The sequence below is a fragment of the Bidens hawaiensis genome, unplaced genomic scaffold (genome assembly GCF_021521415.1).
Source record: "Bidens hawaiensis isolate Kalapana, Puna unplaced genomic scaffold, B.hawaiensis_p1.1 tig00054789_1, whole genome shotgun sequence".
Lineage (NCBI taxonomy): Eukaryota > Viridiplantae > Streptophyta > Magnoliopsida > Asterales > Asteraceae > Bidens > Bidens hawaiensis.
In genome coordinates this window covers 18424-32386 of record NW_027499861.1, presented here as the reverse complement: position 1 = coordinate 32386, position 13963 = coordinate 18424, and the positions used below count along the sequence as shown (strand labels likewise).

At 33.8% G+C, this 13963-nt stretch overlaps 2 protein-coding genes across 2 annotated transcripts; one reads left to right on the top strand and one right to left on the bottom strand.

Annotated features, from left to right (window-relative positions):
- Window positions 1-3408: 3408 nt before the first annotated feature.
- On the top strand, window positions 3409-9009 carry LOC143600691 (histone-lysine N-methyltransferase ATX3-like). Its single transcript, XM_077078311.1, has 20 exons — window positions 3409-4349; window positions 4443-4498; window positions 5200-5398; window positions 5474-5533; window positions 5622-5809; window positions 5885-6020; window positions 6101-6179; window positions 6261-6360; window positions 6455-6579; window positions 6915-7060; window positions 7150-7254; window positions 7338-7402; window positions 7501-7711; window positions 7808-7894; window positions 7969-8025; window positions 8098-8187; window positions 8262-8348; window positions 8430-8504; window positions 8589-8686; window positions 8777-9009. Exons 1-20 carry the CDS (start codon window positions 3675-3677, stop codon window positions 8862-8864), a joined length of 2727 nt encoding a protein of 908 aa, XP_076934426.1. The 5' UTR covers window positions 3409-3674; the 3' UTR covers window positions 8865-9009.
- Window positions 9010-9169: 160 nt separating this feature from the next.
- Window positions 9170-10068, bottom strand: LOC143600689 (non-specific lipid-transfer protein-like). The gene is made up of 3 exons (XM_077078308.1): window positions 9728-10068; window positions 9298-9370; window positions 9170-9205 (listed from the first exon to the last, which is right to left on the bottom strand). The coding sequence occupies exons 1-3, from the start codon at window positions 10066-10068 to the stop codon at window positions 9170-9172; spliced, it is 450 nt and encodes a 149-aa protein (XP_076934423.1).
- Window positions 10069-13963: the final 3895 nt, after the last annotated feature.

Genomic DNA, 13963 nt, shown 5'->3' with positions numbered 1-13963 from the left:
TTCTCCGATCTGTAACTCACCCACCACCACCATAACAATAACATAAACCGGCACCCACCCACCCAACGGCTATTTTTTTTATTTGTGTGCCAACCCCGCGTTTTGTATACAACGCAGCCAAAAATCAATTTCATATAACGCAGGGAGGGGCGGTGTACCCCCGCGTTTTCGTCCTCAACGTTGGTGGCAACGTTGCCACTACGGGTGGTCTGACTTTCTGATATATCCGAAATCACTTGTAAATATAAAAACTAATGGTATGGCTTGTTCTTTTTTTCTAAATGCTAGTTTATTTAATGTTTCTAACCTTTGAAAACTTTTAGAAGCTCTAAAAATTCTTCAAACATGTTACATGTCTACAAATTTTATCTTCTAAAACACTAGAAAGTTAAAGATTGTATTGCGTTCCTTTTTGTTAGGTTTATTGGGTTTGTGAATTTTAAATATATATTTAAATCATGATGCTAATCTCTTTGGGTTTTTGGTTTGGTTTTATCGTGGTGTTGAGTTAATAAGGTTTCAAGTATTAGGTCTAGAAAACTAAAAAAAATAAAATAAATGCTAAAGTTAAAGCAATATTATCATTTTCACCCATAACGTAAATAAGCAAATTATAAACCAACAGAGATGGATACTATCGAATAAAAACCTGTAAAAGTAAACAACAACCGATCGAACAAAACCTCTAGAATCAAATGGACTTGAAATTGATCGAACAAAAACATGTAGATTTGGTGTTGAAGAGAAACTAAACAATGTAAAAATTCATAAAACCATATAACTTGAAATCGATGAAATGTCAATGAAAGAATCAAATGAATTTGTGATAAAATACTAGACGAATAAACACACAATTAAACTCAAATGAATCCGTATTCCAGATAATTAATTACAATCTGTAACAGCTCCGGGGTATAAAACGCAAAACGAGATTTACTGATTAACCCAAAACCCAAAAACGAGTAATGAGAAGGGTTCCACGAACACGAGTACTTTCTTCCGGGTTAAACAAGTTCGGAGGATCAGCAAGCAAATGAAATGGATAATAATTTATTCATGTTGTGAAGAAAAAACTACCAAACTAATTTATTCTTTTTTTGGAAAAAAAATTAATAACTTACTTTTTTCGTGGTCAACATTATACGGAAGGATCTGAATTAATCGACAGGTTAAACCGTGTCGTCCGGAAAATGTCTTGAAATTGTTGAGTCCTGCGAAAATAGGATTTTTTTTTACTAAAGAAGCGTTTAAAAAAGACGTGACGGTGACTAATGATTCTTGTACACGTTGTGGAATCGAGAAACTGGAGGTTAATGACTTGATGGTTTCATGTTTGTATAGAGCATAGTGGTATGTTTGTGTTTAGCTCAAAATACCTATTCCATCGGTTTTAACTTGATTTCAAGTACGTTGGAGTTTGTCGAGATACATGGGGTTTCTAAAACGCATAAGAAACCCGTTTATACCATCGAGTTGTTGTCGATAGTGGTTGAGTTGAAAAGGTAAAGTTTTGAATAATAAAGTCGTGTCTTATCTCAAGAAGGTGGAACTTATTAAAGATGATTCGTTTTGTGAGTGAAGAATAAATCCAAATTACATTTATATTTGCCCCAGGAGGTGTAGCTTTAAAACTAGTTTAACGTTGTATGATGTCTTTGTTTGTTCGACTTTTTAACTTCTTGCTAAAAGTTTTGGTTCGTTTTGTTTCGTTTATCGCAGTCATTCAAAAAATCCGTGTGTGTAAGTCTAACCACCAAGCACGCGAACCCATACTAGTAAACATGCAACCCCGTCTCACCTATGTTTTCATTAGACGGGTCACGGTTCCTGAAAGTCACTCATCACGGTTCCATACCGGGATTGGGTGCACCCGCTATCCAAAACTCATGAACCCGTTTCATGCGTATTCACCCAAGCTTCTTTATGGTTTGGTTATATTATTAAAACGTGTGCCCGTTCACTCACAAAATTAAGGGGACAATATGTTTATTTAGCAATTCCCGTTCATAAAGTAGTTCTCATAACAACATCAAATACAACATACTTTTTACTTCATGGGTTTACCCGTCAAACCCGCGAACCCAACCCACCAAGAACTGTAATCGACCCAACCTTAACGGTTCGGTTCATGGGTATATTATTATTACTAACTTGGTGCCCGCGCGATGCGGCGAGGTATAGGCTTAAACACGAAATCAAACGCATAAGCGGTGACCTCATTATAGTACCCACGTAGCCTGACTATAGTATGCATGCAATGCGGCGTCAGACATGTAACCATTCGTCGGTGAACGGGTAACTCGGTCTGAAACATGACCCAAGCCCACCAGACCCGTTGCGGCCCCAATTGCATGTCACGTAACATGTTATTTTTAAAATTTTAAAAAGTATAGCAATACCATACTCAAATTAAAGAGAATAAAATGTTCGTTTTAATGGCGTAATTTTTTTAAAAAAATATTGGCATGTAAAAAAGTTATGGTCGTTAAAACTTCGTGGGGTTGTTAGTTTAGAATAAGGGGGTTAATATGTAACTATTTAATAAGTTAACAAAAATTACCCTTAAGTTTAAGGACCATAATTGTAAGTATGTTTCAAACTAAATTGTTAAAACTTTTAACTATTACATGATCATGGTAAGCAAAGACTATATTACTCATAGATTTTCAAATTTGATTGCATTAGTGATTATACTTTAAGCAATAGTGACTGTACCTCTTAAAAATTTAAGAGGTCCTTCACTCATGCTTTATATATAATATAGATATTAACACCCTCACAGTTTCAGTTCAGTCCAGGTACAAACCGACTCAGTCCTAGAGGTGCACAAACCGGTTTAAAACTCAAAACCAGTTCGGTTTGGTCAACAAAAGTCAAAACCAGTTTATGATCTATTTCAGTTCGGTTTGAAATCAGTTTCTTGACCAGGTTACGATCAGTTTCGGTTTGGGTTTTGACCGTTTTCCCTGGTTTCGGTTCGGTTAACCGTTTTGGTGAAAAAAATTATAATCCGGTCCCGAACTTATGATTTTAGTTGATTTCAAATCAGTTTGGCTTCGATTCATTTTAATTAACCGTTTTATTTGCCCACCTCTAATCAGCCCAGATATTACTTGTTGCACACTCCAAAATAAAATAAATAAGTAGACATAAAAACAAAACATTTGTCACTCAAGGTCTAAACTTTGCATATATACAAACCACAAGTACCACTCTACAAACCTTCCTTCATAGCCTTTATATTTATGCTTACAAAAACACGTCGTATAATAATAATATTATTATTATATAACTTGAATAGCAATTCCTAAATCTTTTTATTTCCTTCATTCATATTCATACCTCCTTCTTTCGATTCATTCGCAGAAACCCAAATTTAATAATATTAATAATAATCATTCAATTCCTTCAATTTCCCCAAATTGTTCTTCAATTAATAATCCAATTAGGGTTTGTTTTCTGTGTTCATTCCAATCCAATTGCTGAGTTTTTGTGGCGAATCGATCAATACCCACCAAATTTATCCAATTCAATCGATTATTCATCGATTGGTTCATTTAAATCACCGATTCACTCACCCAATTGCTCAAATTATCACTTTCAACGTGTTCCGATTCTTCCGGACCCTTAATTGGACTCAGTTTCTGAAATTAGGGTTTCTGTTCGATGAACAAATGAAGACAATTGATGAAATTGAACATGACCAAACCCTTTATCCGCCCATGAGTTTCGTGAAGAAACAACGAACAGCTACAGAGTACCGAACGATTGTCGAAAACGTCGAAACCGAACCAGGTTTTATCGAATATGATAATGTGGTTAACGCCTGGTATTCGGGTACCGAATTGAAGCCCAATTCGTGTTCAATTCAGTTGCTTAAGTCGTCCCGGGGACGGGTTTCAGTCCGCCCGTCTCGGTTTGCTGATTTGGGGAACGGGTTGTGGAATAAAGAGAACGATAACGAGAGCTCGAATAAGCGGAAATACCCGTTTCATGACGGGGAGTTCGTATCGAAGAAGAAACCGAGTGTGGGAATGGAAATGGAAGTCGATTCGTGTTTTATTGATAATCAGGTGTTTTTCGACGATAATGTGTTTGATAACAATATTAATAATAGTAATAGTAATAATGTTAATGGGAAGGTGAAGAAGAACAATGGGATGGATTTATTTGGCCCACGGGATTTTGTAACGGGTGATATTGTTTGGGCGAAGTGTTCGAATAGGTTTCCGGCTTGGCCCGCGGTTGTGATTGATGCGATACATGAAGCTCCTGTGTCTGTGCAGAAAGCTTTTGTTGCCAACACTGTTTGTGTTATGTTTTATGGGTATTCAAGGAAAGGAACTCGGGTATGTACGTTCGGTTTTAAATTTCGGTTATTTGGTTTTGTGTTTAATGGTTTTTGCCTTTTTGGGTTGTGTTTATTATTTTTGGTTGTTTAGGATTATGCTTGGGTGAAGGGTGGAATGATCTTTCCATTTTTGCAGTATATGGATAGGTACCTTGTGCTTTATTTGTTGTACTTTTTAGTTATATTTTCATGGGAATATTTTGTATTTGGTGTACCTGAATATTAGGGTCGAGCATGGTTCGGTTCGGTTATTAGGCGAAACCAAAACCGAAGTCATCGTTTTTTGAATAAACAAACCTTTCGGTTTCGGTTATAGTTGTTTTTTTTGTGTTTTTTTTTTCAATTCTGTGTAGACATTGTAAAAAAAATTAAAAAATGAAAATGATGATTTTAAGCTTGTAAGAGCGTATTAGAGTACCGCATATAATATTGAATTAAAAAACAAAACTAGACGCTTGTTACATGGAACCATACGAAAACAAAGTTGCTAGAGTTGTAGTTTAGTCCCAATATTTATTCATCATCGTGTTCATCTTAAAAGTTTAGTCCTAGTCTTCATCATCTTCATCACCATCAATTGGTTCAGTTCGGTTTTTTTTTCGGCCTTTTAAAAATGGAAAACCAAAAAATTGACTGTCGGTTAATGCTTCGGTTTGGTTTTTTCGGTTAATTTGGTTTCGGTTCGGTAAATTTGGTTTTCTGCTCACCCTTAACGAATATTACAGCATCACAAGAGGGTAAAATTGTAAACTTTTGATCCAACCCCCTTGTGATGCATGTAAACGGAGGGTACCCCGAATAAAAAAAATACTAATAATGGTTTACTAAATTTTTTATAAAATAATTAGATTTGAGGGACAAACTCACTTATACGGTTGCAAACGAGAGGATTTTCGTAAGGCGATAGAAGAGGCGTACAGTATAGAAAATGGGTATTTGAATTCTGGATACAGAGATAAGCAAGAATGTTATATTGATCCGGATTTGGTTGAGATCCGTGTGGGACCCGCTACGGATCTTGATCATGAATATTTCAACCGTAATAAGGTAAGTTTTTGCGGATGTTATTTCGTATCTTTGTTTTGCTTAACGAGTGGATTTTGATTATCTTTACTTGTTTAGATATGCTGTGATGGCTGTAATCTTTGGGTACATGATGATATTATAAGCAGTTGTTTCAAGGTATTATAATATTTTTTACTAGCAGTTTTATTGATTTGTGACTTTTAGAATTTTATTAGTTTGACTTAATTGGTTATATTGATTGAAGGATATGGAAAACAATGTATATTACTGCACCGAATGCAAAGTTCAATATCCGTTTGACCAAATAGTTGTAGACGAAAGTCAGCCCAAAGTCAGCAGCTGTACCGAAAGCAATGGCTATAGTACAATTCCTGAAAAGATACCTGTTGTTTGTACGGAAATGGAAGGGATTTACTATACAAATCTTCATCTGTAAGTTCGCATTTTTTCAGTTTAAAAATTTTAAACAATGTTTAATTAACTCTAGTTTTTATATGTTTGTATCAGAATTGAGTGCAAGTGTGGTTCATGTGGGACCAGGAAGCAAACTCCATCCGAATGGGAACGGCATACTGGTTCCAGAGCAAAAAAGTGGAAACACAGCATTAAAGTCAAAGATTCGACGATACCACTAGAAAAAATGGTATAGTTTGATTAAAATATGTTATATCCGTTATTATTATTATTATTATTATTATAATTATTTGACATTTAACGTTGCAGCTTGTAGACTTTAAGATTGATTATTATAAGGTTGCTTCGACTCAGTTAGATGAACAACAACTGTTTTCATTTCTTAAAGGTATTATTCATATTCTTAAATTTTAGTAGTTTTTACTATTTTTTTATTAAATAATATTGATTATTTTTTTGATAATTATAGAGAAATATGAACCTATTTCTGTAAAGTGGACAACCGAACGGTGTGCAATCTGTAGATGGGATGAAGATTATGATATTAACAAAATCATTATATGTAACAGGTCTGAATATTTGTTCTTTCCAATATGTAATGCAATAAAATGTGAACGGTTTATTTAATCAGGGTCAATAATGTTATTTTTCTTTTGTTATCAGATGCCAAATAGCTGTCCATCAAGAATGCTATGGAGTTAGAGATATGAATGATTTCACATCTTGGGTTTGTAGGGCGTGTGAAACACCCGAGGTGAAGAGGGAGTGTTGTCTCTGCCCTGTCAAAGGTTAAAATAGTCATTTACTCTGTTTTCGAATTATTGTCTGTTAGATTTTTATGTTAAATGAAAAGGGCATTTAAGTCATTTTACACCTAAGGATTATATATGTAACTAATAATAGTTGGGCTGTCCCAACTGTTAAACGGTTTTAAGGTAATTAAATTGTCCTTAGATATAAAAGGACCATAATACCCTTTCAATTAACATAAATATCTAATAATAGAGTTAGTGCCAGACACGAAAATTGTAATATGACAAAGTTCAAATTTAGACTGAAAGGGTTAAAATATCAAAACCACAGGGATGGAAAACAAACGTTAACTTGTATCATTGTTCTACAGGCGGTGCGTTGAAGCCAACTAATATTGATACGTTGTGGGTCCACGTCATATGTGCATGGTTTCGACCCGAGGTTGCTTTCTTAAGCGGTGAAAAGATGGAACCCGCAGTTGGACTTTATAGGATTCCACCCGAATCATTTGTGAAGGTAAAAACTAAAAACAATGTCACATGTTGACCAAAGTCAAACTTTATCGTGTTTATTTATTTGTTTATTTTCTTTGAACTTTTTTGTAGAGATGTGTAATTTGTAACCAAGTTCATGGTTCGTGCATACAATGTTGCAAATGTTCCACACCTTTCCATGCCACGTGTGCTTCACGGGCCGGTTACTGTGTTGAGGTAATATATCCATAAATTGTTTGTCAAATATAATATATTAGTATTATAGTATGAATATTTGATGACACTAAAATATTTTTCAGTTGCATTCATCTGAGAAAGGCGGGATATGTAAAACCAAATGGTCAACATATTGTGCTCTCCACAAGTAACGCTACAAAACTTATTTATTATCATTATTGATTTTTAGGATTAATTATTATTATTATTATTGTTAAACCGTGTTACATGTTTATCTTTATTCAGAACCCCTGCGGATAACGGGATTGTGATCAGGACTTCTTCAGAGGTGTTCTGTGCAAAAGGATTACTTGAAAACAATAATCATAATCAGAGTTTTAGGGGGTCAAGGCTCGTGCAATGTACAAGTTCGACTTCATCAACGGTCGAGGATGATGAGGAGATTGAGCCACAATCGGCTGCCAGGTGTCGCGTTTATAGACGAAAAACTACAAAGGTGCGCTTTTCTTTTGAAATATTATATTAAATTAGTGACGTATTATATCCATTTGCTTTCTCTCACATCTATATATTTTTTATTATTTATTTTTAGAATGACGTGAAGGAAGCAATATTCCACCGGTTAATTGGCCCGACCCAGCATTCACTAGACGAAATTGATAGCTTAACCTCTCACAACGTAATCTCATACCCTTTTTAAGTATTTAATTATTCTAAAATCATATTCTAGTTTTAATTCTTATTTTAATACAGGATATTCAAGATCTGGATACTTGCTCTACATTCAAAGAACGACTCAATACTTTACAGGTATGATTTACTTTCGGGTCATGTGAATACATTCGCTTATGCATCGTTCTTATCGTGTGTCTCTAAACTCAGAGGATTGAAAAACATCGGATCTGTTTCGGTAAATCTGGAATACATGGATGGGGCCTCTTTGCACGCCGGAAGATTCTAGAAGGAGAAATGGTATATATTTTTTATTTATTTCTAGAAGTTTCTAGGAACACGCCAATTATTTTATTAACTGTATTATTTTGCAGGTTCTTGAATACCGTGGTGAGCAAGTGAGGCGCAGTGTTGCGGATTTAAGGGAGGTACAATATAGATCACAAGGGAAAGATTGCTATGTGAGTTAATTCTTTAATTATGAAAATTAATAATTGTTTTAGTATTTATTGTGATTAATATAATATTATTTTGTTGTGCAGCTGTTTAAGATTAGTGAGGATATTGTAATTGATGCGACGGATAAGGGTAATATGGCTCGTTTAATCAATCATTCGGTAAGTTCTCTTTGCAAAAAGTTCTATGTTTGACTTTTTACTTAGTTTGACTGGTCCAAACTGTTGACTTTTTTTTCTGTGCAGTGTATGCCCAATTGTTATGCTAGGATTTTGAGTATGGGTGACGAGAGTCGGATTGTTCTTATAGCTAAAACCAACGTTGCAGCTGGCGATGAACTGACGTATGGCTTTTACATATTGCTAAAAAAGTTAAATAATATCGGTTTGTTAGAATGAGAAGTTTTTACATGATCTGTTATTTGTGGTGACAGGTATGATTACAAATTTGATCAAGATGAGCAGGATGAAGTTAAAGTCCCCTGTTTATGTAGAGCCGCTAATTGTCGAAATTTTTTATGAAAGCACACACCATAAACACTTGTTTTTTGCTTTTTCTTACCAGTTATAACATGTAAATCTGCGGTTTTTAGGCAACTGAATATCTGGTTTTTTTTTCATTGAAGTTTGATATAAAGCTACTTTAATTCTTGAGGTATAATGGTTTTTTTTATTAGGCTGCATCAAGTTACAAGATAATGTTCTAGCCAGTTTTTATTTTATTATTTTTTGGGTTTTTGAATTCCATCTGTAGATAATTATATTTACAATATACACAAAATCACAAGTACTTATTTAATTCAATACAACCATAATTTGCTTTTAGTTCATGCTTGTGCAGTACATCCAAAGCTTATTTCACCCTGCAAATAATTAAATCATACCCTATAGACTTTAATATCTGTATGCATTATATATATTATATACATTTTTTAAACGGTAATTTTTATTTTACTTTTCGGAACTTAAACTCAGGACCTTTAGATGTTGAAGATATGTTAACGCCTTTAACACTTTTCAACGACTTGCTACAAATCGTTAAAAGCAATAAAAATATATGCAAATCTTTTAGTATTTCTTCATTTGTCATGACAATATGTGTCAAAACTTTTTTTTCCTTTTTTACCGATTGTTAAAACGCCTTTAAGTTTCACTTAGCAAACCAATCTTTTATTCGACCGACTCGTTCAAACCCAAAATATGTTAATTTAAACGAAACAAATGTCTATAAGTTAGTTATCATGATCCATCGGTAAATACTTGAGACGTCATAACAAAATGACGTGAAAACTATTTTTACCGACAGTTCTTGCATATATCACCGACCAACTATATGATCAACCACGAGTACATATATTAATGAAAATGGAGAGAAAGAAACTAACTTTCCACAGTCGTATTCCTTATCAATGGGAGGAAACGACGAGTTGACACCACATTTCTTGGGTAAAAGAGGAAGTCGTTTAGCGTCATAAGTGATCACCCTTGCCACCTGTTTAAAACATTCACACATTGCCACACGGTCATCTTTGGTTCTCCCCAATACGTTTATGTTCTCGACTGACATGCAACAAAGGACCGATGGCTCTTGACCGATCATGAAACCTAGGCACGGTGACAACATGGGTACAACCCATGCACAATTTGGGGCAGCCAACGCGGCCAGGTTCCATGAAACCGATTGTAGACAGATTGTGATAAACCATATCTTGTAAATAAAATCCATTTTGTCGAAGATTGATTTTTACGCGTTTGTGTGTTGTGTATGTATATGTGACGAAAAGGTTCATGTATTTGGCGTGTTTTTATTAAGTCACACTTTTATGCAAGTGTCGTATGAAAAATATGAAGTGATTCAATAGTTAAGGTGACATTTTGCTAACAAAAAATAAAAAATATATATTTTTTTTCGTTTAAGCTATTTCTTGTTTCAGTCGACATCCATGTGTGTATAAAAATCTAGGGAGTCACCTTTTTTGTGAGCTTGTTTTTTTAAAGAATGTCATTAGGATTGATGTCAAATGTTATAATTGTATTTATCATAATTAGAATACTAGGCTAGAGACTCGTGTAACGTGAAAAATAAATATAATAAAATGCAAATATGAATAGATATTGATATATTTAAACAATTTGTAAACTTTTACGTAATATAAACGGATGACTTAGTGGTTTAATGGTGTGGTGTTAATTACTCTTTCAAAAGTGAGATGATGGTTTCAAACCCTTGTAAATTCAAGGTTAGGGGATTTTAGGTGGACAAACTTGTTAAAAAAATTGATAGTTTAGGTTTCGGTCCTAAAATAAGGGTGCAAACGTGCCAAGCCACTTGAGCTTGGATTGATAAAAAAGCTTGAAACGAGCCAAGCTTTTTCGAGCTCGAGTCACCTATTCCTCATATAAAGCTCATATAGGCTCGTCAAGCCTTGTGATATTTTTGAATTTTATCTATATTAAACTTCCATGTATTATTTTCACATCGCATAGCTGAGCTTGAGCCGAGTTCCGGCTCGTTTAAGCTACTATACGAGTTCAAGCCAAGCTTAATAGTACATACTAAATACTTGAATATCGAATTGCTTGAATGTACTTGAATGATTGGGTTTGCAGGCTCGTCCCATCACAACAACGAGGAACGAGGTTTTCACTTGCATGTTCCATCATAAACTCAAATACGAATCGTTGAACAAATTACATGGGCTTACTAATCTAATGGCTGCAGCCGAATCTCAATTATATTATTGTTGTTCATCAAGAGCTTTCTGAAACAATTACAAAAGTCGTCGATCCGCTATATATGACAGCGACAAACAAACCGAGTATGACTGGCTTAACGGATGGAAAACCACTACGTTAATGCCACCTCTATATAGCAGCGACACCGATAATGATGATGATGATCAGGGCTGGCTCAACGTCCTCGGAGGCCTGAAACTAACTAAAATGTTGAGGCATTTTTCTTTTCTTTTCATTATGCGTATAGCGTTAGAAAGTATACAAGAATTATAGAATATGGATGATATGCAGTGATAATGGATATGAAACAATCCTTCTTAGCTTGTGGCACATTAATGAGTTATTAATTAAAAAAGAACTCTACTTTCAAAATCTCATAATATGTAACTATTATTTAAGACGGAGGCCCTATAAAACTGGAGGCCTAAAGCCATCGCCTCATTTAGCTTACCCACGAGACCGCCCTGACGATGATGATGTGAGGGGTTCAGTTTTGAAGAGGAAACTAGAGAGTGGTAGTAATACTAGGGGTTCAGGTGATTCGATTGATGATGACGATGACAACGACGAAGGAGAAAACATCGACACAACGACGACAATGATGATAAAAATGATAATGATAATAATGGCACTTCATAAAAGTCAGAAAAGAGTGAGTCCAACTAGAGTTTCACCTGATGGAAGGTACATTTTCTTGGATCATGTATTTCTTTAATCAATATCTTATGACTTATCTTTCCTAAATGTGTACAATTTAATATTAACTTGTGTGAAATTTTCCAAATATTGTTTATTTTGTTGTAAGGCATATATTCTCATCAACTATATTTAGTTGACATTGTCACATGTTTTTCTGATGATGAAATTTAGTAAGTGAAATTGCATGATGACGTGTAGCCATGTAGGAATAAAGATTGATGGCTATAGGACCATTACACAAAATTAAGTATTTGTTATTTTGTTTTGTTGGATTTCAATGTTATTTTGGATATGCATGAACAAGTTGTTTATTTTAATGAGAGTTTTTACATTCAATACCTTCGTATCATGATTTCAATCTACAAGTACCCTCAGTGTTTTTGCTATCGGCCAGGGGGTGTGACATGAAGTACGTGCTTATTCATGACAATTCTTATTTCATACACTAACAAACATAGGAACCCCGGGGGGGGGGGGGGGTGTCTGCTCCTTTAGCGGGGATACAGGGGCAATGTCTACTGGGTCAGGTGAAATTTGCTTCGATATTGCATGAGAATAGTGGTAAATGAGGACTGATGATCAATAAAAACTGGTCATCAAAGACGACTTGTTTATCGGTTAAAATTGTGTAGCAATGGGATATATAGTTCCCGCTCACGATTTCCTCACTGTATTTTTGAGTTTTTTATTCAAGAGATTGGAAAGAAAAGATAAGAAAATTTTTCTTTTTTCATTCTTGAGTTTTTTCATTAAAAGAAAAGAAAGAAAATGGAAGGAAAAGTTAAGCATTTTTTCCTTCAAAACTTTCCTGTCAGATATGGCCGGATTGCGAAGGAAAGTTTATATCTTATTACTATATTACCAATTTACCTTATCTTAATTCTCTTTTCCATGTTGCTATGAGGACATAATTGTAAAATTACAATTTTTTTTCCCTATCTTTTCCTTCCAATCTAACTCAAGAACGTAATAAACACTTTCTTTTATTTTCTCTTATTTTAACTCAAGAATGTCTTTTAAGTATATAATTTCTTTTCCTTTCTTTCTCTATCCAATCTTATCATTTCTTTTCTTTGTATTTTAAACCCGAGAATGCAATGCAAGTGTTAGCTGCTGACAACCATAACCATATAGTTATACTTTTCGTGAAGAGTTGGAACATTTCATTGTGTATGCTCCAGACTTGTACAAAAGAAATCACATGTTATTAAAATACATTAAACTAACACTTCGGTTTTCACCAAACTTGTTTTTGTATCACTTTCTATTCTTATGATTATTGATTCCATATACAAACATAATACTTTAATTCGTAAGTATCCCAAAAATATATTTATGGGTTCGGTTAGTAATTTTTTACAAGGAATTTGAAAACATAACTAGTTATGGAACTATTTATGTTCATGTTCGTTTATGAACATTTGTGTTTGTTTATGTTCGTTTGTTTAAAAACTATGCAAACATAACTAAATAAGGATAAATTTAACGAACATAAATGAACATATATAAACAAATGAAAATGAACAACAAACATCAATAAAAGTCACTTAAGTGAGCACAAACTAACAAATATAAAACGTAGATGATTCATCTCGATAATATTTAATTATTTTATATTAATACATAAACGGACATACATAAGCATAAACAAACGAACGTTCATGAACTTAAATGAACAAATGGGATATGTGTTAATGTTCGTTCATTTATTATATAAACGAACATAAACAAACTTTTCACCGAACGATTCACGGAGGCTTAGCGAACCCGATCATAAAATAACAAGGCCAACTCTCATAAGTAGGGGTGTGCGCGGTGCGGTTCAGTGCAATTTTTAATTAAAACCGAACCGAAAGCCAAACTTTCGGTTTTATGATTTTCTAAAACCGTTCGGTTTTTGGTTCAGTTTCAGTTTTTTCGATTTTGCAAATCAAGCGAAAACTTTTTGGGAAAAAAAAACTTGACCCAAAATATTGAAATTAGCATGACAATTTTTTCTTTAAACTAATAATTAATAGAATATTAAATATTTGAAACTTAAATATCAAAAACTTATAAAAGATACTTTTAAAATCAAAACTAAAAGTACCAATATTATTAGTTATTAACCACATATAGAAACTAAATATTTTTGTTAATAATCATATGTTAAAACTAAAACTAAACAAATAGTTATTGACAGATTT

Excerpts from the sequence above, each read along its gene's own strand:
- LOC143600691 (XM_077078311.1), top strand. The coding sequence starts at position 3,675 with ATGAAGACAATTGATGAAATTGAACATGACCAAACCCTTTATCCGCCC. Across the intron at positions 4,499-5,199 it reads TTTTTGCAGTATATGGATAG|ATTTGAGGGACAAACTCACT; the intron begins GTACCTTGTGCT and ends TAAAATAATTAG. Across the intron at positions 6,361-6,454 it reads AAAATCATTATATGTAACAG|ATGCCAAATAGCTGTCCATC; the intron begins GTCTGAATATTT and ends TTTTGTTATCAG.
- LOC143600689 (XM_077078308.1), bottom strand. The coding sequence starts at position 10,068 with ATGGATTTTATTTACAAGATATGGTTTATCACAATCTGTCTACAATCG. Across the intron at positions 9,371-9,727 it reads AAGGAATACGACTGTGGAAA|CAAGTCGTTGAAAAGTGTTA; the intron begins GTTAGTTTCTTT and ends AACGATTTGTAG. Across the intron at positions 9,206-9,297 it reads CTGAGTTTAAGTTCCGAAAA|GGTGAAATAAGCTTTGGATG; the intron begins GTAAAATAAAAA and ends AATTATTTGCAG.